This window comes from Sturnira hondurensis, unplaced genomic scaffold, assembly GCF_014824575.4.
Source record: "Sturnira hondurensis isolate 20B ecotype Veracruz unplaced genomic scaffold, ASM1482457v3 Scaffold0022017, whole genome shotgun sequence".
NCBI classification, from domain to species: Eukaryota; Metazoa; Chordata; class Mammalia; order Chiroptera; family Phyllostomidae; genus Sturnira; species Sturnira hondurensis.
Window position 1 is genome coordinate 626896 of NW_028094648.1, and position 27637 is coordinate 654532.

Consider the following 27637-nt stretch of genomic DNA (forward strand, 5'->3'; position numbering starts at 1 on the left):
CCAGGTGGAAATGTGAAGCATTCATAACCCATAGGCTGAGAACAAGTTTGGTATAAGATCCCACTATTTTCTAGCTCTTTTTGTGTTGAGGGTGCACCGTATTGAACTACACCACTCAAGAAGCAAATTCAGCTACCTGTTAAACATGTCAGTTTCAAAATGTTCAAGATTCTCTGCCTAGCACTCACATTACTCAGCTGTCAAAGTAAAGGGCTCAGATATATAATGTGAAATTACATTTTAACGAGGTGTCATGTGTGTTTAAAGTTCTTATTCATCATTACATAGCCACAGCTTTTACTGGAGACACAGATTCACTTAATTAGCATATTATAAGGACAGAAGGTTCACCTAATCTGCATTGCTAAACTGTTGTATGTAGGCTTTCTGTGGTTATTTTAGAGTCTACTATCTTCAGCACATATAAGAATGGTCACATTTACATGATCTCAAATGGCTTTCATGAAAATGTGGATTGTGTTTGGGAAGCAGAAGAGTAGGTACAAGACAATAGTTACATGTCTTCATCATTGGGTTGTTGTACTCATCACTTAATATGTTTCACTAAATCCCAACCAACAGATTTTTTTTGATCTCCTAGAGGCACTAATTTTAGGCAAATTTTGGAACTAGACTTCTTTGGCTATTCTTGTTATCAACTTGAGCCTATTCCCTCCCTCTTAGGTAAGAAATATTGGAGAACATTTGTATATTTGACAAGTTTATATTTTTATATGAAGAGCCTAGAAACAAATTGGAAAAGTCAAGAAAAATACCTCACCTCACTCCTATTTATTGATGAACAATGAATAGTGAACTGGCACAAGGTAGTTTGAGACAAAGAGCTAAATAGTGAAAGTCAACAGCAGTCACTAACAGATAAGGGCAAGGGTTGGAATCACGTGATTCTCCCACACTCTATAGATCGATATATAAGGCAGCAATTTTCAACCTTCTCAACTCATGGCACACATAAAATTAATTACTAAAACTCTGTGGCACAACAAAAAATATGTAACCACTTTTGCCAACCTGACAAAAATAGGTATAATATCAATTCATTCACACTGAATGGATATTGTTATGTTGGCTGTAGTCATTTTTTTTTGAATTTGAGAATCTATAGGAGAAGAGATCAGTGTTCCTGACTAAATAATGACGTATCCCACGTTCTAAAAATTCTTGAAATTTGCTGATGTAAGGTATGGCTTTTGAATCACAATGCCAACCTGAAAATCACTCAAACCATCTGTGACGTAGCCAAGTATTATTTGGAGGTTTGCAATATATATCTTACAACAGAGAGCCAACTGAAGACAATGATGAATCTATAATTTATATCATATCTTGTAAGATAGGAAAAAGGCTCACTTAAAAGTTCTTTTGAAGAAAATCCTGGACCGGATATTTCTAAATTTGGTGCTCTTCTCTGGAAAAGTAGAGGAAGCACTTTCACATTTGTATCAAACTTGGGTGCCAATGCTTATAAGCACGTAGGTGTCCCAAACTGAATCACCTGACCTCTACACAAAATGTGTTTTTCAATAGAGCACAACGTTTACTCATGTCTTCATATACTATACTTGCCACTTTCTCCCAGTTGAAGAAATTCCTGCAATTCATCAACTGAACAATCTGAGACTGTATCCTGAAGACAAAATTCATTGAACAGTTGCTCACTTTCTTCCCTATTGTTTAATACCAGTAACTTCAATTTCTTCTAATTATTTCTCGGAGAAAAGCGCATTAGGTCTTAATGTGCTTTGGCAGTTCTCCCTGTTGCCTGCTAACCTTCCTTCAGGTTACCACAGCTCACCACAATCTGAGCAAAGAAAGGAAGAAGGTACGTGTGGGAAATGGGGGTGGGAATAACTGAGGTGACTTATAAATCCTCTAGATTATATTTAAGTGTGGGGAGATATAAAGATACATCTAATCTAAATAAAACAAAATTTAGGACTAATTCCCATAACATTCTGAAGAAGAAGATTTCAAACATACATGCATATACAGGATCCAGCACAAATAACACCCCCTTTTTATTACAAAACCTTTTACTACAAAATCTTAAGTGTGTAACATAACAATATCACACTCAAGCACACCATATGACATTTTAGGTGAAATGTTCAAATTAAAACTATAAATTATTACCCCCATATTATTATTACCCTACTAACCACACTCAAGCAGGCCTTATTTCTGTCAGGCCCTGTATATAATTCATTCATTTCTCAAAGTACTCAGCAAATCCTGAGAGATCACCTATTATTTATTAGATACTCACTAAGAATCTGTAAATAATAATTACTAAAACAATATCAATGTGATTGGTTCAGTATCTGTTGAAGTCTCTCTAGTTCTTGAACAAGCTTTTTAAAAATAAAAGATTATTTTATTTGTATATTCTTCAATGCATGAGATCAATTATATTTTTAAAAATTGTTTCTACAAAATTTACAAATATAAACTATGTGTATAGCAATACCAAACAAGTTGTGATTCATTTTCCCACTAATTTCATGCTGGAAAACTTCAAATAAAGCTGGCAAACATGAATTTAAGATAATGCAGAATAACTGAAGTGAATATAATGTTCTGAAAATGCTTTAAGAGTAAAGTGAGAACAAGTTTTAGACTTTTCAATACTCTGCCCAGAAGAATAGGCCCATTAAAGAACTCTAGAATGCAATTCCAGGCAATTATCTAATTGAGAGAACTACAAATTAGATCCGCATCAGTAACCATTCTTTCCACCACTGGTGTCACAGAAGGGAGCAGGAACCTAAAACTGGGCTGCACTGTAACAGATGGAAGATTTCTGACTCAATTATATCCTGGAGTATCTCAGATCCCTCATTTAGAAAATATGGGTAATGATGTTTTTTGTAGGGCTGATATGTAGCTATTAGCTTATCACATTATTTATTATTTCTCTGGAAACAAGTAGAAATTACTTCCTGTACCAATTAGAAGTAAAAATAAACATGCCAAGGACTACTCATCAACAGAGTTTTCTTTGTCAAAATAAAAATTGTGATCAAGAATATCACAGTTCTGAAAAAACTGTTTTCCCACAATACTCTGGATGAATTGATTTTTGCTTAGGTTTTCAATTGAAAGGTGTACTGGTTTAAGAAACCTTACCTGCACAGAGGTGTCTCAGGTGCTGACCTTGAGTTCAGATATTCTAGAGGACTGTGTAAAGAGAAGTTGCTTTTGAAGCTCTTACATAGTTGGGACTTTTTCCATAAAGGCAATTCTAAATAATATCAGCACAGTTGGCCATGGAAAGAATGCTGTCATTCTGAAGCCTCTGAGGCATTAGAGAAAATGCTACCTAATTTGGCATTCTATTATGGTAAGAAATGAAAAGGAATTCATTCATTCATATATTCATTCATTCATTCATCAAAGAGTTACTGAGTATTTTTGTATATGCTACATATTACACTAGTATCTGAGAAGGCAGAAATAATGGTCAAATTAAAATATAATGAAAGGCTGGGTAAGACAAGGTTATTGGACATATGGGATTTTGAATCTAGTTGTATAAGAAGACACATTTATGTGTTGTAGAATTATGCACCTGAAACCTATATCATTTTATATTTTCATTAAATAATATCACCCCAATAAATTCAATAAAAAGAAGATACATATAAAAAGGAACAGAGTAGAAAGCAGATTAGATTAGCTTAATAGTAAAATTATGGTAAAAGCAATAGAGAAAATAAAAATATTAACATTTAAGCACCGAAATAAAAAAATAAACTTTGAATTGCTGTGAATATATTGTGCAGGACTCCTGAAGCATTAATACAAGCCAACCCTTTGATGTTTTCCAAGTAGAGAACACTTGTGAAGGCAAGTCACAGTTAATTAGACAGACAGCCTTCTATCTTAGCAAAGACTTTGTGTACTACACTACACAGGAATTAATCAGCTGATAATCAAAATGCCCTTCAAGAAGGGCTAAATATTGAATTCTAGCTGCTCAAAGGAGAATCAGTTTCTTATACATTTTTATAGCTGAATGAAGGTTAACAGCAACATTTGTTTAGACGAAAAGACAATGAACCATTTTTCACTACATAGGCCAGAAAAAAGAACACAAAGACAGTGAAATTGAAAAGTACAATAAACTTGGTAAGAACGAACTGTAAATATTTTCCTGCTTGAGAACGATTAAAAGTCAAACTTACCTGATCTACTATCCAGAGGTCCAAAATCCAAAGAATATTTCACGACGTGATAGTTATTCCATACGTAAAGCAGGTTGTCTCTGGGGTTGTAATCCACAGCTGCTATGTATTGGTATGAATTGGGAAAGGGTACATCCACCACACTGTCCTTACTTTGATCTGTGTTGTAAATGTAGTCAATCTTATTCCCTGTGGCCTCGTTGTCATCATCCTCATACACAGATTTGACCACATACAGAATCCCACAAATCATAAAGGCGTTGGAAGCTGACCTTTTATCATACGCAGTATCCCATGTCCCTTCGATCCGTAGGGTGTAAGGATTCAATTGACTAATGACAATTTTACCATTGTTTTGTTCTGTTGCATAGATGACCCACAGCCCATTCTCATCCACTGCCAGGTCTATGTCAGATTTGCCTCCCCATCGGTAAGGGGAGGTATCATGGTAATTGGCATTTGCTATGATAGCCTCTCCACTCTTTATCCTAGTCCGCAAATCAAACTTTACTATGTTCCTGGTACGCTCTTTGTTGAAAAACAGAGCTCCATCATACACTACAAATCCAGTACCATCCACCCTGTGAGGGAGCTTGTAGGTTGTAGTTGGCCTTCCAGCAATGAAGTCATCCTTGGATGAGTACTCAGTTAGGGTATCAGTTCTGTATGGTGTCCAGGGCATGTAATAAATCTTGTCAGAAGCCTGCAGAGGGTCTTTGCACCATGCCCCAGATTGGTGGTCAGACTCAAACAAATGTTCACTCTGGTAAACTCCTTTTAGTAGTCCAGGACAAAGAAAAACTGTTGGAAGGGAGAGAGTTAAAATAAGGGATATATTAACTTAAATATTTTGACATTTATTATTATTTTTCAGCAACATGAATGCAACTCTAACAAGAACTACCCACCACCACTTAATTACTTTGCTGCATTCTTCTGAGAACATCATATAGTCATACACATTAATTTTGACTTTTGTTTAAAGTCATTTTGATTTCATTTGCTGAAAAAACATGGCCTTTTTATGAGTAGCTGTGCTTTCCTTTGGTTTTTACCTTTGTACACATGTATTACAATATTTTGGGATATATTTCTACAAATGTGATGTACATATTCCATAGATATAGCAAATGCTAATGTTTACACATGATGGTTTTATTTGTCTTATTTAAAATTTTCAAAAAATATTGTTTTCATTCTGATGATATTCAATATTCATCATTAGGAAATACGTAATATGTAGAAATCCAATACTAATTAAATGTAATAACAAAGGAGGAAAAGCCCTGCAAACAAGCCACTGAGTCTTCTAGCAAAAAAGTTCTTCAAGCTGCTAAAGCACACACAGAGCATGCAACCCAAACAATTAAAATGAGTGATGGATGGATACTGGAAGGCAAAGGAGAAAGGAAGAGAAAGAACAGAAAGAAGAAATAAGGAAAGAAGAAAAAGGTGAAAAGTTACAGAGAAGAACCCAAGGTCTAGATTTTAATCAGTTAAAAATGTCCTGTTAAATACAGTAGTATTGGAACTTAAAAACATGTACCTCTTACTGTTACGTGAGAAGAGCATTAAAAAAACAAGATTACTTGCTGTAATATTTTGCTGCTCATACTTCAGACTGAAATGGGCAAGAATTATCTGATGCAGTTGATTTTTAGCATGACTCAGTAGCACATCGGGTCAGTGGTTGTGGAAGAGCTTGGCTGATTGATCTGTAATGAAGGGGCTATAAAGCAATGTTTCCCAAAGGGTGGTCCTCAAGGCACCTGTTTCTAGAAGTACAGCTGCATGTCACACAGAGGGGAAAAAAAGTATCCTAAGCCACATATAAACCCATGCTGTGTTAAATAGAATAGTGGAGGAGATTCCAATAGCTTAGGTACATTAATGAATCTCCAAAGCGTGAGCAAATTTTGGCTACTACTTTGATCATGACCCTTTCTATAGAGCCTCTTAGTAGTGAAGTATTCTTCTGAACCTGCTGTGGGAAACACTGCTCTGATATTTTTGCAAAGCAAACACACTGAAATACAATCATGCAGTCTACTGTTATGTTTGAAATGGTAATAAGTGTGTTGGGTGGAGGAATTAGAAATTCACAAGGAACTTGGATGTTTACCTGCATTTTAATGATTAATGAAAAAGGTATTATTTTCTTGATATTAGTCATTAGCTCTAACAAAAACCACAAGCCTAGACACAATAGAAAGAGCCTAAAATGAAACTCAGCTAGGATTGGGGGGTTATTAAAAAGGAAAGTACATTATTCAAGTGCCCAAAGTTTTACTTCAGGAGAAATTAAAAGTTTGGGGGGAAAGTTGACCATCGAACTCTTACATAGCAAGGGTCAAGAGCCATTTTCAATTTGTACTCAATAATAAAACTGAGTAGAATAACTTCTCAAGATTTTTAATATGATGACTGTAATTATAAAGGATGGGTAGGCATTGTTGTCAAAATTGCATGTAAATTTTGTTAGTTAATAATCAGCTCTTGGTTATTCAACTGGTTTATTTTAAGGTATTTCAAGAAAACCATCTCCCCTTTCCCTCAACAGTTAAAAAATAAAGGAAGAGGGGAAACCATATCGGAGCTATGGAAAACCAGAATAGAAAAAAACAAATCTGAAGCACTCACTATCCACCACCATCTAATGGATTTCTAACTACTTATTTAAAAATAAAGAAGAATAGAACACACAGGTGAAAAGTTCACACTATTAAATGGTTTTAGGATAAAAGAATTGAACGAGCACTGGTCAGTATAACAAATTACAGTGAAGCTGAGCAGCAGAAGTGGTAAATAAATTTTCATAAATAGATGAGAATTAATAACAAAATTAATTTAACTAAATGTTAAACTGTTAAATAACTTAGCCTATAAATAGATAAATAGTATATAATTTATGAAAGGTATTTAATTACCTTTTTGTTCCACTTCTATTGGAGAAAGAGAAGTAAAGAGAGAGAAAGGAGAAAAGAGAATAGATTAATGGTACGGTATTGGCCAAGCACTTTTTAATCACCTCTTCCAAACGGAAAGTAAATAATTTATTTCACTCATACTTGCTTTATTGAACATTATATGTGTTTTCACAAACCCATTCCTCTAGCAAAATTATTTTTTAAAAACAATCATAATATAAGCTTGAAAATATAGTAAGTATAAACTTGGAAAAATAAGGCAAAAATTAATCAAGCTAAGATTAAGTAAAAATATATATTTTTCAGCTCTATTAATTGGAAATGCAATATTCATAGTAAGACCACCAAAATTTCAATTTGAAAGGCATCTCAGTAATATACACAGAAAGCTTTTAAATTGTTTAGCTAGACTCATTTTTGAAATACCAAAGTTTATACTACTACTTATTATAATAGTATCAATCACATTTTATCCATCTCAGAAATGAATCTCTTCAGAAGAAAGGACTCTGACTCATTTCCTAAGGCCTACGATTTTCCATAGCTTGTCAGTCATATGAGAAATGCAGCTCATGAGGCTACCCATTAACAGGGAATGCTCTCACCATGAAAAATGGATTTAGAATCCTATTGAAGAAACTCTCTTCCTCCCACTCATCAATATTTTATAATATAGTAGAAAAATACTGCCTTTCAGAAAAACCTGTATTAGAAGTTTGATATGAATAACAAGTCACTGCTCTGCCCTTTTCTGAAAATCTTAACTGAGTCTTTCAGCACTCATGTAGGAATAAATTGAGATCCTCAAACATGGTTACATATCTTTCAAATTAGAATCCATTATTATATTTCAGGTACTGATCTATAAAAGTCAGGGAAAATTCTGGGAAACTGTAACATATTCATGAAACTCATCAAGTAGCAGTAGCTTCACTATCCTATAAATATTTGCCTCATCATGGACAATTTTCCTAGATCACAACAAAGGAAAAAAAGAGAGCAATGGAAAAGAGAGGAAAAAAGTCAGGGAAGAATGGGCCCATATTACAAACTTGAAAATTAAAAAGCACAGATCTGAAGTTATAGAAATCAAAGATAATTTCGGAGGAAGTAATAAACTGAGATATTATGCACGACAAATAAATTTAAGGTTCTAGGAAAGTTTCAAAACAAGGGAGAAACATTGTTTTGTGTAATTATATTTGGGTGAGGTTTTTATGTTTTGACTTACACTCATTGGCCTCAATTGTTGTCAAAGTTATACTCACTTCTCTTCATTGATTTTTTGAAACCTCAATCATATTCTTATATATCAAGTTATGCTTAAGAAGTTAAAAATGGGTTTATGTTTTTTAGACTCCTTATCTCACTAATATACAAACCTCATTTTTAACAGTAAATATTTCTAGGACTTTAAAAAAAAACGATTCCACTGGTAAAATTTATCATCATCCTCAATTATTCTTTACTGAGTAACTGCAGGGTTTTCTGACTGTAAGAGGTTTTACCTAATGAAATACACTTCATGCTATGACTGGAATACTAACAAACTTGGGTTCAGACTGGCAACTGGAAGCATAACTAAGGGCCTTAAACAATTATTTAATCAATAGTTTCAAAGGCTTGGACTTGAGGCCCATTGCAATATAGAAGCAGGGAGTAGAAAACCATACTGATATGGACATTTCCAAAGACTACCCCACAAAGAAATTTCTAGATTTGATTTCATTCTTTGAAATAGCTCTAAATACATATCTTTTTGAGAAGTATAAAAAAAGGTATTTATATTCTAAAATATTAAATGTATACTCACACAACTTTATTCTTATTTCAAATAAAATTCTTAGCTGCTCTTATAGTTAAAAGCAAATATCCTAACTTCTTGGTGAGTGGTATTTCTCTTGTCAAGAAATATACTTAGTGGAGAAAATGAAATATGTGATAGAAGGTATTGTTAAGGTATTATAGTCTGTAAATACTGTGTTACACTTTAATGAATCCTTTTTTATTTTTCAAAGACCTTTCACCTCTATTTTCTTAATTGTCATTAGCTAAAAATTTGCTTTTAATTCTCTGAACCTAACCTAATTTCAGAAATATTGGCATAAGCTCTACCATAAGTAACGCTTGCCTCTGTTATTTGCTGGTTACTCAAAATTAAGATTTATTTGGCAGTCCTATTTTGGAGAAAATTATTATGGTCTTGCTTATGTCATGACTGGTTGTAGCTCATTTATCTATCATGTATTTGCTATTTTCAAGATGAAAGTAAAACAATGTCATAATTTAAGTTGAAACAAGCACACACAAATCATATTCTCATAACAAAAACTGACAAGCAAACAGAGTTTGTTGTTGAAAAGCTTAGTTACATTTAGAATTAGCCCGTCATTTGTCCATCATCTAATTCTAGAAGCTTCCTGTCCCTGAAAACAGGCAAACAAACAACCAAACGCTTTGCACAGGTACAAAAAACATGATCACCACTCTATCGTTTTACAACCTCAGTGCCTGGCACATAATAAGTTCTCAGTAAACAGCTACTGAATTAATACATAATTCAAACAAAGATGATTAATTCTGCTTCTTGGTATTTTAAGCATATAGTAAAAAGAAAAAAAGTGGCAAAACAGAATCTGGATTCACTATATCAAACCATATGTGCAATGCATAATCTGCAAAATATCTTTAAATATTTCAACGGTCAAGGAAGGAAGTAAAATGAATGAGCAGTTTGTATCTACAACTCATTAAACAAAAGTGGAGGGAAAAAGGAAATGAAAAAATGTATAGATGGTTTGGGGGAGGCAAGAAAAATGTGTTGCTATAAAAGAATCTGAAATGATCTAAATATGTAGTCCAAAAATACTTCTTTCTCTCCCCTCTGTATTAAGATCATAAATAAATGAATTGTAAGATGTCAATTGTGTTAGGCTTTCTTCAAGACCTCCTGTCTTTTTGTCTGGGCTAATATCCTGACTTCTAACATTATAGCTGTCATTATTCATTTCTAAACCTCTTTGGAAATAGTTTCTCTCTTTCCTCTCCTCACTTTTAATCCCCAAACTATTTTTATTACCCATTCAGCCTCTGCAAATACATTTATATGTTTCCTTAAAGCGATTTTGTTGTTGTCCTTTGTCAAACTTAACATCATAAGCTATATCTTGTGGTTAGAATAAATGACAAATTCAAACTAAGGGTAATTTTACTCTGTATAAAAGGACGAAACAGTAAAGAAAAAGACTCATGCAATTTCCCTTCACTTCCCAACAGTTCATAAAATAAATGTAATATATAGTCATGTCACTGTTTAGAAAATAAGATGTTATTAGTTCTTTCCATTCCTGCACCATATGTACTACTTTTCAATTGCATTCTTTAATTAGAAAAGGTATGGATGAGAGAGCATTGCATACATTGCCACGCGTTTTCTAATTGCACTGAGGATTAGAGTCAAATAAAATTGGTGTGTGCCAAAAATTGTTAGTGCCATAACTAAGACCTATGAAATTGTATATAATTCTAATATAGCTTAAGTTTTCTTTTAAACTGTAAGCCATACTATATATTTTCTTTTTTTTTCTTCTAAGGTATATTTTTAAATTTATTTAATTATTTTTCAAGTACAGTTTTCTGTCTATTACTCCCATCCCAACCCACCCCTCCCTGTGCTCCCCCCTCCCTCCAATTTCCACCCTTCTTAGTTGTTGTCCATGTATCCTTTGAATTTGTTCCTCTCAATCCCTCCCCTATTTCCCCTGAAATTTCCTTCCCTCTCCCCTCTGGTCGCTATCCCCCTGTTCTCTATTTCAGTGTCTTTGGTTATATCTTGCTTGCTTATTTGTTTTGTTGTTCAGCTTCCTGTTAAAGGTGAGATCATATGGTATTTGTCCTTCAACACCTAGCTTATTTCACTCAGCATAATGCTCCCCAGTTCCACCCATGCTTTTGCAAAAGGTAGGAACTCCTTCTTTCTTTCTGCTGCATAGAATACCATTCTGTATATGTACCATAGTTTTTTTTTTACCCACTCATTTACTGATGGGCACCTAGGTTGCTCCAGCTCTTTAAATGTTTAAAGTACAAAATGTTACAATCCAATGATACCTTTTATTTTTGCAATATAAAAGTCAAAAGCTAATTATCAGGAACAAAAGATGGCTATGATACTAAATAATTTATAAACAAGTATTTTTTTCACTAAAAATATAGCAGTATTTTAAACAGAAGCTTTTTCTTTTACATTGGCTTAGACTATTAGAATATATTTGGGTACCCTCATCACAGGGTCCCTGGGCAGCTAGGGAAATGACAGAAGGCAAACTAGTATTTATACAATAAAAATTTAAAAAATCATTCCTGCATGAAAATTTACTGGTGAATCAACCACAGATGAAGTCATCCATAGGTGGATAATCAAAAGCTCACAGTAATAATGTATACCTTTATAGCAGTTTATAATTAAAAAAATGTGTTCACAGGAATACCTTGCTTTAATTCTTTAAACAACCTCGTGCTGTTGTATTTATTGTTTCCGGAGCAGAGATAAGCCCACCAAAACTGAAAAGCTGAAAGGACCAAGATCGACACCCTGGTAGGTGGCAGAGCATCATCCACTGGTTCTCACAACGTGTCGACCCGATGCAACATTGCTGCATTCTGCTCTTCATTTCCTCCCCGTCACCACACCCACCTAAGAGCGTGCTTTAGAGGAGATGAGAGACATCAAAGGAATCTCCCCGTGTCTGTTATAAGAACACACATTTAGCATGCATCACATGCCACATACTGCTTTCAAATTTTGCCTGCAGTACCATTTAATTATCTTCCAGAAGCTTTATGAGGTATGTATTCTCATTATCTTTATTTTTCAAGTGAGGTAACAGGTACAAAGATGCCTGGCTCTTGTGTTCCTAAGTGGTAGGGTTGGAATTCGATCTATGTTTTGATCTTATTCATTATTGCATTTCCAGTGCCCAGCACATAGAAAGTGTTCAATTAATGCATGCCTCCACGCAATGATGACTTGCACTGTGGCTTTTCTACAGAAGGGGCTGAATGTAATACTTCCCAGGGTTATCAACCCTGAGACTAGTGATACAATGCATCCCTCCCAAGAAGATACAATAATATTTTAAAAGGAGTTAGTTACTCATTTCTTTGCCAAGGAAACAGGATATTTCTTATTGCCCAAAACAAACTTAGGCAAATACCTCATGTCCTATTAATTCTTATTGTTCTGAAACAGAAAATTCCCTTTTATTCCATTTCTCTGCCACCAAGAAAATACAGAAGCACTTCAGTAAAGAGAGATCAAAATCTGTAAAGTTCATCATTACTTTTTGTATACTGCATATCAAAAATTCTGACAGACATCTGTCTCCTTCAGTAAATAAAGTGCTAATGCTTTATTTGATGAAAGACAGGGGTAATCATTGTGGCTCAGCTGCTAAATTATGTTTTTCAAATAATACCTGTGCATCAGTGAATAAAAGTGACACTCAAGAACCTTGTATTATATTGACTTTATATAATGTGTTTCCAAAATTAATACCTCCTAATGAATTTCATCCTGGAGTGTGTAGATTGAAAATGTCAATAATTTGTAAAATGCTTTCACTAGCCACAATCTAAATTCAACACTTACATTTTGGTATCTGTATCACCAAAATGGCCATACTACCCAAAGCGATTTATAGATTCAGTGCAATCCCTATTAAAGTACCCATGACATTTTTCACAGATAGAACAAACATTGCAGAAATTTATATGAAACCATAAACTAATAGCTGCAGCAATTTTGAGAAAGAAGAAAAAAGTAGGAGGGATCACAATCTGATATCAAACTGTATTACAAGGCCAGCATAATCAAAATACCCTGGTACGGGCATAAAAACAGACACATAGTTCTGTGAAACAGAACAGAGACCCAGGAAATAAACCCAAGTCTCTATGGTTAATTAATATTCAATAAAGGGGGGGAGCATAACATGGGGTAAAAATAGCCTCTTCAACAAATGTTGGGAGATCTAGACAACTACATGCAAAAAAAATCAAATTCGATTACCAATGTACACCATACACAAAAATAAATTCAAGGTGGATAAAAGACTTAAATATAAAACCAAAAAAGTCCTAGAGGAAAACATTGGCAGGAAAATCTCAGACATTCTACACAGCAACATCTTCACGAATATGTTCCCTAAAGCAAGGGATATAAAGGAAAGAATAAACAAGTGGGGCCTTATCAAATTAAAAAAGCTTCTGCATGGCTAAAGAAAACAGCATTAAAATGAAAAGAGAACCAATTATCTGAGAAAGTATATTTGCCAGTGATACCTTGGATGAGGGCTTGATATCCAAAATATATAAAGAACACACACAACTCTACTCCAGGAAGATAAAGAACCCAATTAAAAGATGGGCAAAAGACTTGAACAGATATTTCTCCAAGGAGGACATACAGAGGGCCTAGAGACATATGAAAAGATGCTCAGCATCACTAGTCATCAGAGAGATGCAAATTAAAATCACAATGAGATACCACCGCACACTGGTCAGAATGGCCAACATAAACAAATAAACAAACAAGTGTTTGCAGAGGATGTAGAGAAATGGAAACCATAGTGCACTGTTAGTGTATATGCAGACTGGTGCATCCACTGTGGAAAACAGTATGGAGTTCTCTCAGAAAACTAAAAATGGAACTGCTTCATGACCCAGCAATTCTACTGCTGGGATGATACCCTAAGAGTCCTGAAATACCAATCCAAAAGAACCTATTTACCCCAATGGTCATAGCAGCACAATTTACAATAGCCAAGTGCTGGAAGCAACCTAATTGCCCATCAGCAAATAAGTGAATAAAAAAACTATGGTACATTTACACAGTGGAATTCTATGCAGCAGAGAGAAAGAAGGAACTCCTACCCTTTGTGACAGCATGGATAGAACTGGAACAAGCTAGGTGGTGAGGGACAAATACCATATGATCTCACCTTTAACTGGAACATAATCAACAAAAGAAAAAAACAAACGCAATATAACCAGAGACATTGAAATTAATGTCTAGCCAGAGGGGAGGGGGGAGGGACAGTGGGGAGAAGGGTTTTCAGGAACTGCTGTGAAGGACACATGGACAAAACCAAGGGGGAGGGTGGAAGCAAGGGAATAAGGGGGAGGGGGAAGGAGAAAATGCAGACAACTGTAATTGAACAACAATAAAGTAATTAAAAATAAATAAATAAAAGGCAAAAAAACAAACAAAATTTGATATCTATAGATGATGCAGAAACTAAGATCGCTTTTTATTTTGTATTAAAATTTTTCATCCATTGATAGATATGTAAAATCTCTCAAACAATTTAGTCTTTTCAAAGAAAATGGTGCTATTAGTAGAATCTTTTGAGGATCTGTTGGTGAGAGCTTTAGTAAAAATAATCATTTTCAAAGTTATTATTGGTAAAAATTAAAGTCAACATTACATTTCATTTAAGGATGTACCTTTCATACTCAGTTTCATCGATATACAACAACAGTGAGGCATTTATACTTGCTAAACAAAATACAAAGAGATAGTCCTTCAGAGTGGATAAGTGTGTATGTGTATACATATATATGCATGTGGATGCATATATATATATATATATATATATATGCTGTTGATTACATTTCTCATGTGCAAGACCCTCAAAGCTATGAATACAGAGACAATAATAAACCACAGTACTTAAGAGTTACTGAACATGTACTATGTGAATAGTTCACCTGTGCATTATTTAATCCTCAAAGAAACTCTGGATTTGGTGGTGCTATTATGAACATGCTACAGAGGACGACAAACTGAGCCCTGTCTTGGGGATGCTTTCAGTCTAAGAATTTGTGATTTTCAGTATACTGCTTTAGCAACATAAGCTATTTTCAAAATCTTTCAAAGAAATCTGTATAAATAGATTAAAAACAGACAAGAATAGACTTGAATGACAGAGACAGGAGGAATAGTTAAGAGAAGCTGAAGTTAAAAACACAAAACAATCCAAAATGAAACTTCTTCAGAAAATGTGCTCCATTTGTTCCTGAGAAATATATAGCTACTTGACTGTGACTATAACTAGATTCTATATACCCAGCTCTGGATATGCAATAAATTAGACATTAAAAATTAACCTATATCTAATAAATACTTTATAATTGATATGCCTGGGGTTTGGGCACTGAAATATATTTTAGGTGTCAATGAGTTCCAGCTGATATTTTACAAATAAAAAATGAAGCCAGAGAATTAAGATATTAATCACAAATCAATTTTTTAGCTTGACAGAATTAAACACAAATAAATATGTGATCATTTTTGATTCACTTAATTTTATGTATTTTGAGGGCAGGAATGACTATCCTAATTTTACTGATGAGATAAACTACAAGCTGAAAGAAGTCAAGTTACCCTACTTCTGGCTAAACATTGTTCTTTTAGCCTTTGCCAGAGCTCTTCAAATATTGTGAATTAATCTCACAATTAAAGGGTCTTTTTTTTACAATCACTTGGTACAAAACATGGAACAAAACACAAGGAAGGATTAAGTAAGGGATCAAACCCCCAACATTCTGAGGAATAGATCAGAAATCTGAGGAGCTACTGCATACTCCGCTACTTGGTAGAAGTCTTCCAAATAGTTCAAACCACTTGAGACTAGATTCACACTAGCCAAAGAGCAGAACATATTTTTATTTCATAATAATATGGTTAATGATATACATATGATTTCTACAACTGCAAATAAAAACCAACACAATTAATTTCAGAATTCACAACATCCTTACTCACTTAGTTTTTTGGCCTTAAATAAAATTAGGATGTGAATACAAATTCATCTAAATAAATTCCAGATTTTAGATTCTTTTCCAAAAGTATTTCTTGTAGTATTCTTGTAATTTTGTGCCTTACTAACCCTATATGCTGACTACATTCTTCACAATGGCTTATTAATTTTTGTGGTATATATTCCACATTCCACACCCAAAAGTCATCCCTCAACCCTTGCTTATATGGTTGGCATGGTTAGAACTCCTCATGTCTCTTATTCCCTAGTTAAGCCAAACTCTTTTTTTTTGGCTCTAAGTTATTATTTTTTCATGAACACTACTTTATTTACTAGCCATATTGAACAACTGTGTAATTTTAACATAGTTTATGGGAGAGTTTTTTTTAAACAATGTTCTAGTTTAGGGATTCACAAAAATTTTCTGCAAATGGCTGGATAGCAAATAATTTAGGCTTTGTGAGCCACATACAGGTTGCGTAGCACAGATGTTGTTTCTTTGTTTGCTTGTTTGTTTTACAGCTCTTAAAAAGATAAAAGGTATTCTTAGCTGATAGGCTAGTACAAAAGCAAACCAGCGGATGTTTATCCTATGGCCCTAGTCTGCCAATGACCTAGTTCATGTCACTTATACTGCCTCATTTACTATTCTCTTGGTACTTGGTATTTTTACCTTCTCTCTGTCTTCCTTCTAGAAATACTTGGAGGTCCTTGCAGGCAAAGAACCCTGTATCACTCACCCAGGCATCATCAAGTGCTAACTCAATGTATTATTGTAACTGCTGGTTATTAAATGTTGGCACAGAGATGCTTTCAAGATCACAAAGAAATGGCTTCAAATATGAATGTGGTGTGGTTTGTTCAACGATGTGAACAGGGAGGAGACGAATCTTAATAATGGAAAGGGATGGTTTTTACTTCTGCTAAGTAGGCACATAAAATCCTCCTGAGGCTCTAACTCTTACCTCTCTATGGAGTCCATTACTTTTCTCATTATCTACTTATATACCTACTCTGCAAAAGAATCATTCTACAATCAACTGTAAAGAAATATTTTTCAGTCTCTGTAGCACTTCTACTTAATGATACTGAAACAAGTTATTTTTGGTCCCACTTATTTAGCATTTAATAACATAAAGGATTTAGCAAATATTAGTAGCAATCAGTAGAACTGGTATTTGAACTTCTGCCTACACTCTGAACCTCTATGCTATGTTCTCTAGCAAATAAAAAAAAATGAGAGTAACTAATATTAATTAGGTACTTATACTTACAATTTTTCTTACCCCCAGAAATGAAATAACAACATTTTGATGACTTATTTCAAATGTCAACAAATTTAAAAAGTAGATTCAAATGCATGATATTTTTTTAAGATTTTATTTATTTATCTTTAGAGGGGAAGGGAAGGAGAGAGGGAAAGAAATATCAATGTATGGTTGCCTCTCGTGTGCCCCCTGCTGGGAACTGGCCTCTCGTGTGCCCCCTGCTGGGAACTGGAAGCATGTGCCCTGACTGGGAATCAAACCATGATCCTTTGGTTCGAAGGCCTGTGCTCAATCCACTGAACTACACCAGCCAGGGCCAAATATATGATATTTTAAATTAAATCTCAAGTTGTAAATTTTGACTATAGAATGTTAAGAAAAGGTTTAGATATTTTAGATTTCCCATGGCATCTTAAATGACAAATCTTTTCTAAACATCAATTCTCTTGTTAGAGAGAGAATTGCATGCATAGCATGGATTCACAAGACCATTGGGAGGTCCCATGCTTGGGAGACCTACAAATTTTGGAGAACAAGAGATTTTTGATGGAAAATTATAACTGCTTAGCAACAAATATAGAAATCAAATGCTTCTTCTAGAAAAGGAAAAACAGAACGTAAAAGTCTGGTGTGTGTCAGTACTATGAGAATGGGGTTTTCCTTCTTTTTGAAATCAAACATATTTTCTTCAACCACTATAAAACATATGTCTTAATATAACATATAAGTTAAGTTTAAGCACTTAGAAGAATCAGCAGTTTTTTATGAATGTTCAGCTTAGTAAACCATACATTGCCTATTTAAATTCAGGACCATTAAATTCTTGCAAAGTGTTTATTGCACGACACATATTATTGGCCCTGTCACTGAGCAGTGCCCTCTCTCCATTTTGTAGCCAATGTAGCATTTCTCCATGGCATCAATAGATTAAAACATTTACTACTAGAAAAAGTATGTGAAAATGGAACAAGTTCCTTTTGCTACAAGCTAACCCAATAAATCTGTCTAGTTCGCTGAAGTTCACTTCCATTTAAAATCAGTGCATGTTTATCTTGAAGTCAGAGAGATAAATTATTTTTCAAGAAAGCAATGCTACATTATTATCCTTAATATATGGCAGTTTAATAGGACCAGATCTATATTCTGATATGCATTTGGAAATATTTAGAAAAGGGTCAATGACGGGTATACTAAGATTCTAAGAGATTCTACTGTTTCTTGAGCTACTCACATCACTTAGAAAAGAAAGATATTTGGATTTTAGGTTAGTTGGATATCTTTCTTAAATTTATCCCCAGAACAACAGGTCATTAACAAACCTATTTTATTTCCAATTGGATAAAATAAAATAAAATAAAATAAAATATATTCCTATGCATTATTTTTAAGATCTTAATTGAGAAATAAACAAAATGTTTGAATATAGTCAGTAGTTCTCATGACAGCACTGTAGAGCAAAAGAATTTTATACTCTGAAGACAAACTCTTGCTTTTTCTAGTCTCTTGTGTCCCAGAGTAAATGGTAGCAGGTTGGGCTTATTAATTGATCCCTTAGAGCCATTCTGACCAATTGATCAAGCAGCAGTATTTTGAATAGACGCTTACAGCAAAACAAACCCTGCTCTCTCCCAGTTCTGTCTGTCACTTTATCCTTGGTTATGACAATACAATGGAAGTGCTGATGTTTATTAGACCGGATTATGCCCACAGCTGTAAAATGCCATACTGTATTATCTACATACCTACCAAGAGCACCAAATATTTCTCTCAGATATATGTCAGACTTTTTATGACACACTTGATTTTACTTCTGAAAAGCTATGTATAAATGAATGTTTTCTTTCATTTTTATAGATTGGTTTATTTCACATAAAATTCCCTTTCTCCCAAGAAAACAGACAAGCTGGTTCTAGAGATACTCTCTCCCTCCGCCTCTTCTGGGATGAAACATAACTCTCTCATACCTGTGCCCCTGCACACATCACTTATGATTTAATACCAGCTTTCATGATCTGCAATACATTGACCTAAGACTGGGTGAAATTCCACTCTTCTACGAAGTGTCCAAAAACTTCCTGTGTGACTCAACTATATGGAAATCCTGCTTTTGAATGATACACCTTGGGAAGAAAGCTTTTCTGAAACTGGGAGACTGCCTTGGGAGATCCGGAGCAAGACATCACTCCAACTAGTACATTAACAAGAAATGCAGTGATCAGTACAATGCCAGAAAGAAGCAGATTTTCTGTAATATCAGCCAACTGATATTTCAAACATGTAAACGTTACTTCACCAACCAGATTGCAGCTGCTCTCCAGGAAGGTAGATAACATATTAAATGTTAAAAGAGGTGGTAAGATTATTAAAATTTTGTCAAACCAGATTTACAAAACACTATGTGATATTTTTGTAACACTAAATAATTAAATAGTTGTTAAATACTCATTGATTGATGATGCCTACACATGTTTTCAGTTGCTCAAATATAATCCAAATATTCCTATGGGTATAGTGTCCTAATATTCCTATGGGTATAGAGCAGAAGGTGAGACGATTTTGATGTGGGTAGTTTATCTGGGAGGTGATCTCAGGAAAGCAGTAAGGAGGAACAGGAAGAAAGGTGCAGAAAAGGAAGGAAAACCACATTCTGTGTCATCACTGAATTTGCCGCTGTCGGCAAGGAGGACCAAGTTCTGCCCACATCTCTGAAAAATGTAATGCAGAGGTAATGGGGCATGAGCCCTTCTTCCTTAGTGTTTAAGGAAAAATTCACTGGCACAAACTCCTCTGAACACAAGCAGAAGGCTGCCAGGCTGAGCAAGTTACTGGCCTTGGGGAAAGCCTTATGGCTGAACATTAAAAGACAGATAGAAGCGGTTTGAAGTGAGAACTGGGTAAATGAGGTAGACCTGACTGCGTATGAAGTAGTTCCAGGTCTGGGTAAAGCCAGAGCTGAGCTTACTCTATGAGTGCCAGCCGCGTCTACCAAGAGGGTAAAGGTGTATGTGTGTGTACACATGTAAACAAAACAGTACCTAGACTTTAATCTTTAACTTCTATAGTCTCATGAAAGTGACTTTTCACATTTACTTAGCACTCACTTCAATTTTAGACACTGCCAGAGATATTGTTAATCTCATAGTTTTTTACATGTCAGCTTTTTTTTACTTTTTCCAATAATTTATTTTTTATTACTGCAATGTTACTACTGTGTTTTTATTATGCCCTTTCCAGGTACATAGCAGCTAGAAGTCTAAAACTTATACATTCCACAGAAATTCTGCTCAAGACCTAGAAAGGGAACAAATAGAATTTGTTGTGGCAGACCTGTCTATTCTCGTGTTAATCCCGGGAATGGGGAAAGAGAAAGATAAATCACTAAGATCATGTATCTTGAGTTCATAGGCAGCTAAACCCAGCTAACAACTAGGGCTTTAGCAGAGGTAATAATTCTTTTCTATCACTTTATTTTACGCTGTGATAACATTCATTAAAATTTAGCCTTATTTGGATAGCCCTTCCTATTTGATAAGAAAATGTGTTTAGACCGACCTCCATCATAAGACTCTATCATAAAACTTGCTAAAAAATGGCCATTTTCTATGTTATTTGCTGGCTTTACATTATGTCATACAAAGTAATATATGTCGTAGAAAGTTACATTAAGAAATTGTCTGCTGTTCAGTATAGTTAAAAGGAGTCCATGATTCTTGAATAAGAAGAATGAAAGAGATGACAAAGAATTGAAATTTCACCTCATACATTTGAATTTACCAACTTACACATAGAAAATGAGCCTTTGCAACATTTAGTATTCTGAGAATAAAATTTATACCTAGAACTAGAACAGGCTCAGTTAATCTAACACAGAAAATTAGCAAGCCATCTGAAATATTTATAAGTTATTTAAAAGCAAAAGAATGTATTGCTATGTTTCAATGAACACAATATACAATAAACACTTTATGACTGATTAACCTAATGAACATAATGATGAATTAATAAAACTGACCTCTGGAGAGAGGAAGAACACGCAGAAAAAATGTGAATGTACTCAGTGCTCATGATACAAGCATAATTGGCTACAAAATGTTTTCTCATTGAAGGAAATTAGCACGAAAGGCCATTAACAACTGGTGTAATTAATATAAAAGACAGGATGTTTATTAAGACAAAACTAGGCTCCACAATCAAGCTGGTGATACAATAATATGCACTCATACTTACATACTTAGATATTGATAACATCTCATCATCACATGTACATATAATTACTGTTTAATGAGTGGGGTACTTGGCAGTAGCTGCAACATTAAGTCCTCATCATTTTCCACATTTGTGGGTATTACACAACTCAGATATGTACCTGGGTTTAACTGACAGGACATCCGGAAAGCATATGACAATCATTTTTGTCCAAATGGCAATCTTAATTTTAAAATAACACATTTCAATGCAGAAACGCAGAACATAAGTGCATAGAGAGAGAGCTACATCAAGAGACAAAAGGAAACAAAACCACAGTGAAGATTCAGGCACTAGTTGCCTCCAGGCAGACGACAGCCAGCTCTTGAATTTCAATAGGTAACAAGTATGCTCACACAGTGGTATCAGTTATGCAACTGTGGACCATAAAGAGGATTTGCATATACCACTGTAACATATGGAGCATACTAAATATTTTAATCTGAAGGGCTGTGAGAAAAAAAAAAAGTTGCAAGAAGAACTCTTTGACCTCCCTCTTCTTCCCTGAAGCAGGTCAAAAGTCCCTCTTTTTGAGAGGTGTCCTACCTATCCTGTGAAGAATGAAGCATCCTCATCTCTGAAGATGGAGGGATACTGAGAGGAATCCAAGAAGAGAACTAAGTTTTCTTCAGTGCACTACAACCCTTAACTCCTACCCTTTGTCCTATCATGGTTTTCTGCAGCTTTCTACTCCACCTAATTTTCTATTCAAACCTAGAATAAAAACAGTCAGGTTTAACCACTAGCTCAGGGCCTGAGCTATAGAAAACAGGAGGGTAGAAGGAAAAATAATGTTTTCTCCTTCTATAACCATAAGTAAAATCTTATGGAAATTTGGATACATGGTAGTGAATTACATACTTTAATTTTTAAATTCTGTTGCAGTGATTTCTGTACACTTGGCATTGAGTTTAATATTTCACAACTCATTTATTCATCTAGTAATTACCTTCATTTTGCAGATGAGAGATCAGAAGCTCAGCAAAGTGACTGCTGACTATGGGTCTAAGGACACATAGCTCACAATGGACAAACTTGGGTTTTCAATTCAGATTTGTAACATTCCAAAACCTATATGCTACAAAATATGCTGATACTGCTATTTGTGGATATACCAGAGGATAGAATGGAATTCAAATGTAAAACATATGTTTTTTTGAATGATCCCTAGAAATCTCTGGAAATGTACTTCACTGACTGTTCAAAGTTAGTGTATTCTATCTGAAGGACTGACTGAAACAGTGGCATCAATTTGTTCTACTATTGCACTGTTATAGCAAAATCTCTAAAAAAATATGTTTCGAAATGGCACTGTCAGTTTCATAGTATCTGCTGTTGCCAGCTACACCCTAACCTCAGCAATGGACAGAAAGGACAGAAAGAAGCTCCAGGAATCATTGTATATTCTTTTCATAGGAGAACTCAATGTTGCAAGTTAAATATCATTTATAAGGAGTGCAATGAAATATATTTTCCCAGTGAAATAGCCACAGTCAAATAATATGTGTTTCCATTTCCTGTGAATGCTGACGGTGGTGCTACAATACGTATTTTGTGATAAAATCGACCACTGATGTAAGAGGAAGCTGTGTGCAAAAAGTTCTGCATCTAACTAGAAGCATCTCCTGGGTGGAAAGGTAAATCGTGTGGAGTCATGAGGTAACACGCGGGGTGTGATTACTCAAAATACTGACAATGCCAAAACACCCCAAACATGCAAACATCAACAAAAATAAAAATGAAAACAGTACAAAACAAGACAAATCAGTTATATTTATTTGAAATATATGACCTCTTCTTGACAAGTGTATATAAGTATAGTAGGTCAGTAAATAGTTATGTTGAGAGGGCAACAAAATAAGTGAATATGTAATGCTGTATTTGTGAAATTTAATTCATTCAACAGAACCGGCAAGAATCCGGTAGTAGTTAGGTATGTTTTAAATATATATACTTAAATATACAAATTCAGGACCCCTGACAGATGCTCTAAGCATTACCTAGAATACCCTTATTCAGTGTACAGCTGACCCTTGAACAACACATACTTGAACTGTGCAGGTCCATGTATATGCAAAATTTTAGTGACTGCTATAAATGTTTTTTCTCTTTCTTATAATTTTAATAATATTTTCTTTTCTCTAGCTTAATTTATTATAGAAATTCAGAATATTATACATAAAACATACAAAACGTGTTCACAGACTATGTTATTGACTGGCTCTTGGTAGCTAAGTTTTTTGGAGATCAACAACTACATACAGGTACATGGAAATTTTCAACTGCACAGGGTTTGGTGCCCCCTAAAACCCACAGTGTTCAAGAGTCATCTGTCATCCTTTCAAAATCCTATTTAGGAATTCAGAAATTCAACAAACTGCGGTCCCATTGACCTGACACTGGAGCAAAAGCATAAGTGGATCCCCATCCACAACAGGAGGCAATGGCTCCAGTGGGGAGGCGTCTGGGATCCTGCAGGGAGGGGCGTGAGGAGAGTGCAGGGGCATCGTGAAGAGAGTACCCTGAAGGCCAGAGCCTTCCCTCCCTGCGTAAGTTTAAGAATATTTTAAATGTCAAGACTGTATCAATGCCCAAGTCCCAGGAATGACTCGCTGGCTTTTCTGTCAAAACCACTTATTGTTTCCAAACAACAAAGTTATTAATAAACTTTCTTTTACAAATATAGAAATACAAACTTCATACAGGCTTTGCCTCCAAAGCCTGGGACAAACCTACCACCCAGGCACTGCCTTCAGAGTTACTTTTAAGGACAGCATCTACATATGTGGATAAGACAAAGAAACCTACCACATTTTCAAACAACCGTAGAGTCACTTCCATTAAATAATTTGTTTTAATGAGTTTTCCATGGTAATCATTTCAAAGCCTTAGGCATAGTAAAGTCAAGTTGGCTATGATAAAAAAAAAAACTCAAAAACATATGCTTCTTTAAATAATTGTTATCTAGATCATAGCGCTCCCACACACTGGTACAGTTCACGGGGACTTAACCAGTAACCTAGGAAGTTGATGGATTTACCTACTTAAACTCTATACTATCATGTAGTTTAATCTCTATCCGAACTATTAACTCTCCTGAATACACCAAATTTGATCGTAATCGTTAATAAAGTTCAAACTAACCATTATTGGCAGAATTCAGATGGATCCATTTAAAAATAATTCATTCAATAATATCTCATTGAGTGGTATTTTGAGGGGTCAGAGTATTGTAATGGTTGAGAAAGAGACTTTTAACTCATTTATTTTCAAATGGGTTCAAATTCTGGCTCCATTACTGTGTAGCTATTGGGTGGGTTATAGAATCTCTACAATTCAGTTTCCTTGTTGTTAAATCGGAGTACAATAAAAGTCCATACCTCCCTGGTTTATTGTGAATTCTTTACTTTAAATTGTGAACCTTAAACAGGGTCTGGCACAGAGGAACTGCTTGGCAATTCCCAGGTATTGTTGCTGGTGTTGTTTTTGTTACTTTATGGAAAATGACTCTCATAAAAGGAGGACCAATTCTAAACACAAAACAAGGAAAGAGCCTTCCTTTGCTCTCATAGTTTTATAATTTTACTAAAGACATGAGTCGTGCTCATTGAAAATTAAATCCATAGGCCGATTAGGCGACATTTAAATGTAAAATAAAATACCCTCTGAAATATCAACTGGGCAAAAATAATGGGCTCGATTTAAAGAGCAGACACAGTGTGCTACAAATGGTCAGTAGGGTATAATACCAAGATCACTGACTCTTTATGAAAGTTCTATGGGTAAAGTGGGTCTTAAACTGAAAGTTTAAGAATTGTTTAGAATTAAATAGGCAATTGTTAACTGTGATCAATTTTTATGTTAACTTATAAAAATACAAGTAGAAAATATCATGTGTTTCTTTGAACTTTACAGAGGTGTCCTATTCCTACTTTTAAAAAAATAGGTCTAAGAAATTATAAATTTTCAACTTAAATTTTTTTCACTGAAAATGCATCAAAGACATTAAGATGTTAAACAACAAGTAAGTTAGTAAAAAAAAAAAAACATTACCTTTAAAAACATTAACAATCTTCAAAGCTTTCTTGCTAATGATATAGAAAAAAAAGGAAAAGTACCCAGTAACTACAATTAAGGAAAGGAATTTGAAAGGTAAGATTTATGGCTTTGATACTTTACTTAGAATGAGACGATTTATTACCGTTCTGAATCTCCCTGCAGCCGAAACGACACTTACTGTTGGCACAGCGACCACTTTCTTCCAGCGCCAGTGTAAATTCACATGGTATTTTTCAGGAATAAGCATGAAAGTGTCATCGGTGCTAAACAAAAAGGACATGGCAAGTTTGGAAACAATCCAATACCTCTGCCAAATGACCCACGAAACTCAGATTTCCGAAGGGAAAGTCTAAACTATGGGTAAATTGAAGGCAGCATTCTGAAGGACCTTTCGTTAAATCCCACAGTATAACCACGAAGGAAAGGAAAGAATAAAAGTGAGACGGGATGACCCACACAGAGTCTGAAATAGATTAATAGAAGCAGTGGCAGGGTGAAGTAAGCCCTCTGCAATGCTGGTAATGGGGTCCTTTCAGGCTTGCCTCCGGTCTGCTAGCACATATGGGCCTGCCATCAGGGGGTTTCTGAGCAGCAGAGCATCCTGCGTACCACGGAGGACGTGCTGGGATATACGTGAACAGAGATAAGTACACGAGACTCTGGGGCTTTCATTTCTTTTCATTATTCCTCATTTGTTTAAAAGTATTCTCGGTGCTGAGAGGTATTGCTAGGTTCTGATTAGAAGACTAAAAATGTCCATGTGCTTGAAAGAGTTACACTCACATAGCTTTAAGGAAATCAAAGCCAAACACACACATTTAAAATTAGTTTAATAGATAGAAGTATTAATACATTAAAAGATAACAAATATTAAATTTTAACTCAAAACTCTGACTCTGTAGTTTACCTTTCTTTGACGGTATTAATACTCAAAATAAAAGGGCACATCCCCTGGAAATGCTTACTTATTGGTAAGTGGAGAGACTATGATACATTTTTTCAATGGATCTTAGATTTCCTGTGATATCAAATAACAAAGCCTGGGCAAAGGTTTTTTTAGCAATCGTAATTTTTGTGCCCCCATTAAAATCCTTCAGCAGTAACAGTGTTGTCCCATGAAGCACTGTTAATTAGATTTGAAAGACTGTTATACACTAGGCCTCTAGAGAGCATAGGTACTACCCCAGAGAAAGAGTATCCTGTTCAACATTTCTGAATTAAGTGATTCTGAGCCCATACTGACAACTGACCACCTTCTAGAACACAGATCCTGTTCTTCATAGGTTCTCCATTTGAGCCTCTAAACAAACCTTTTTTCATGAAAAAGGGAAGTGATTAAAATAGACATCAAAGCAGAGAAACAGCAGATCTACCATAAAGGAGCATCACACAGCCAGGTGGAGGAGGGGGTGCGTGATGGCGGTTTGCTCTTTTTTTAGCACCACTGTCTCTGTCATCTGCCTCTCTGAGTCACTGCCCAGCAAGACCGTCCTAATTCCCTCTCCCTAACAATGGAGATGACAGTCTTTATGTCTATGTCTTTTACAAATTGGTCCACTTTCCCTAAAACCATACTCTATCTTTCCGATACTGGGAATTTTAACTTCAAATTCGGAAAGCTATTTTCAGATGTTGGATGAATCAACAGAACCCTCCATTAATGCATATTTTAACTGCATAGGTATCTCCCACAAGCTGTTTATGTAAAAATAATTAAATACTAAGTTTGCAGCATAATGCTTTTTCTTCTCAAGCTTAGTAATGGAAAAAAAACACACTTTTGCATTTATCAACAATTTATAGTTCCCCAAAGCACTTTTCCACTAAGGTTGTAAATTAGCTTGACTTCTTAGTCAAGACTAGGGTAATAAAAAGATAACAACCAAGATTTATTAAGCTTTTACTTTGTGTAAGATATAGTCTAAGATTTAAATCCTTTAAATTCCCACAACAGTTTTATAAGGTAGATACTGCAGTAACCCCCATGTTACTGATACAGAATCTGAGATGCAAAGAACGAGCAAATTACTCTAGAATCCAAAGCCACTGTGATATACTAATTCACAAATAAAAATAATAAAACAAAGAAGACTTACGGGGAAACAAAAATA

At 34.8% G+C, this 27637-nt stretch overlaps 1 protein-coding gene across 10 annotated transcripts in view; it reads right to left on the reverse strand.

The window, feature by feature from the left end:
• Positions 1-27637, reverse strand: part of ADGRL3 (adhesion G protein-coupled receptor L3) — a 761742-nt gene that overhangs the window by 273170 nt on the left and 460935 nt on the right. For 8 of the 10 annotated variants that reach the window (XM_037034109.1, XM_037034106.1, XM_037034107.1 and 5 more), the window contains 2 exons: positions 7133-7147; positions 4206-5006 (listed from right to left, as the gene is read on the reverse strand). In XM_037034109.1, coding sequence (XP_036890004.1) covers positions 4206-5006; positions 7133-7147 — 816 coding nt within the window. The remainder of the gene's footprint in view (positions 1-4205; positions 5007-7132; positions 7148-27637) is intronic. The other 2 variants (XM_037034108.1, XM_037034105.1) reach the window with 1 other exon arrangement.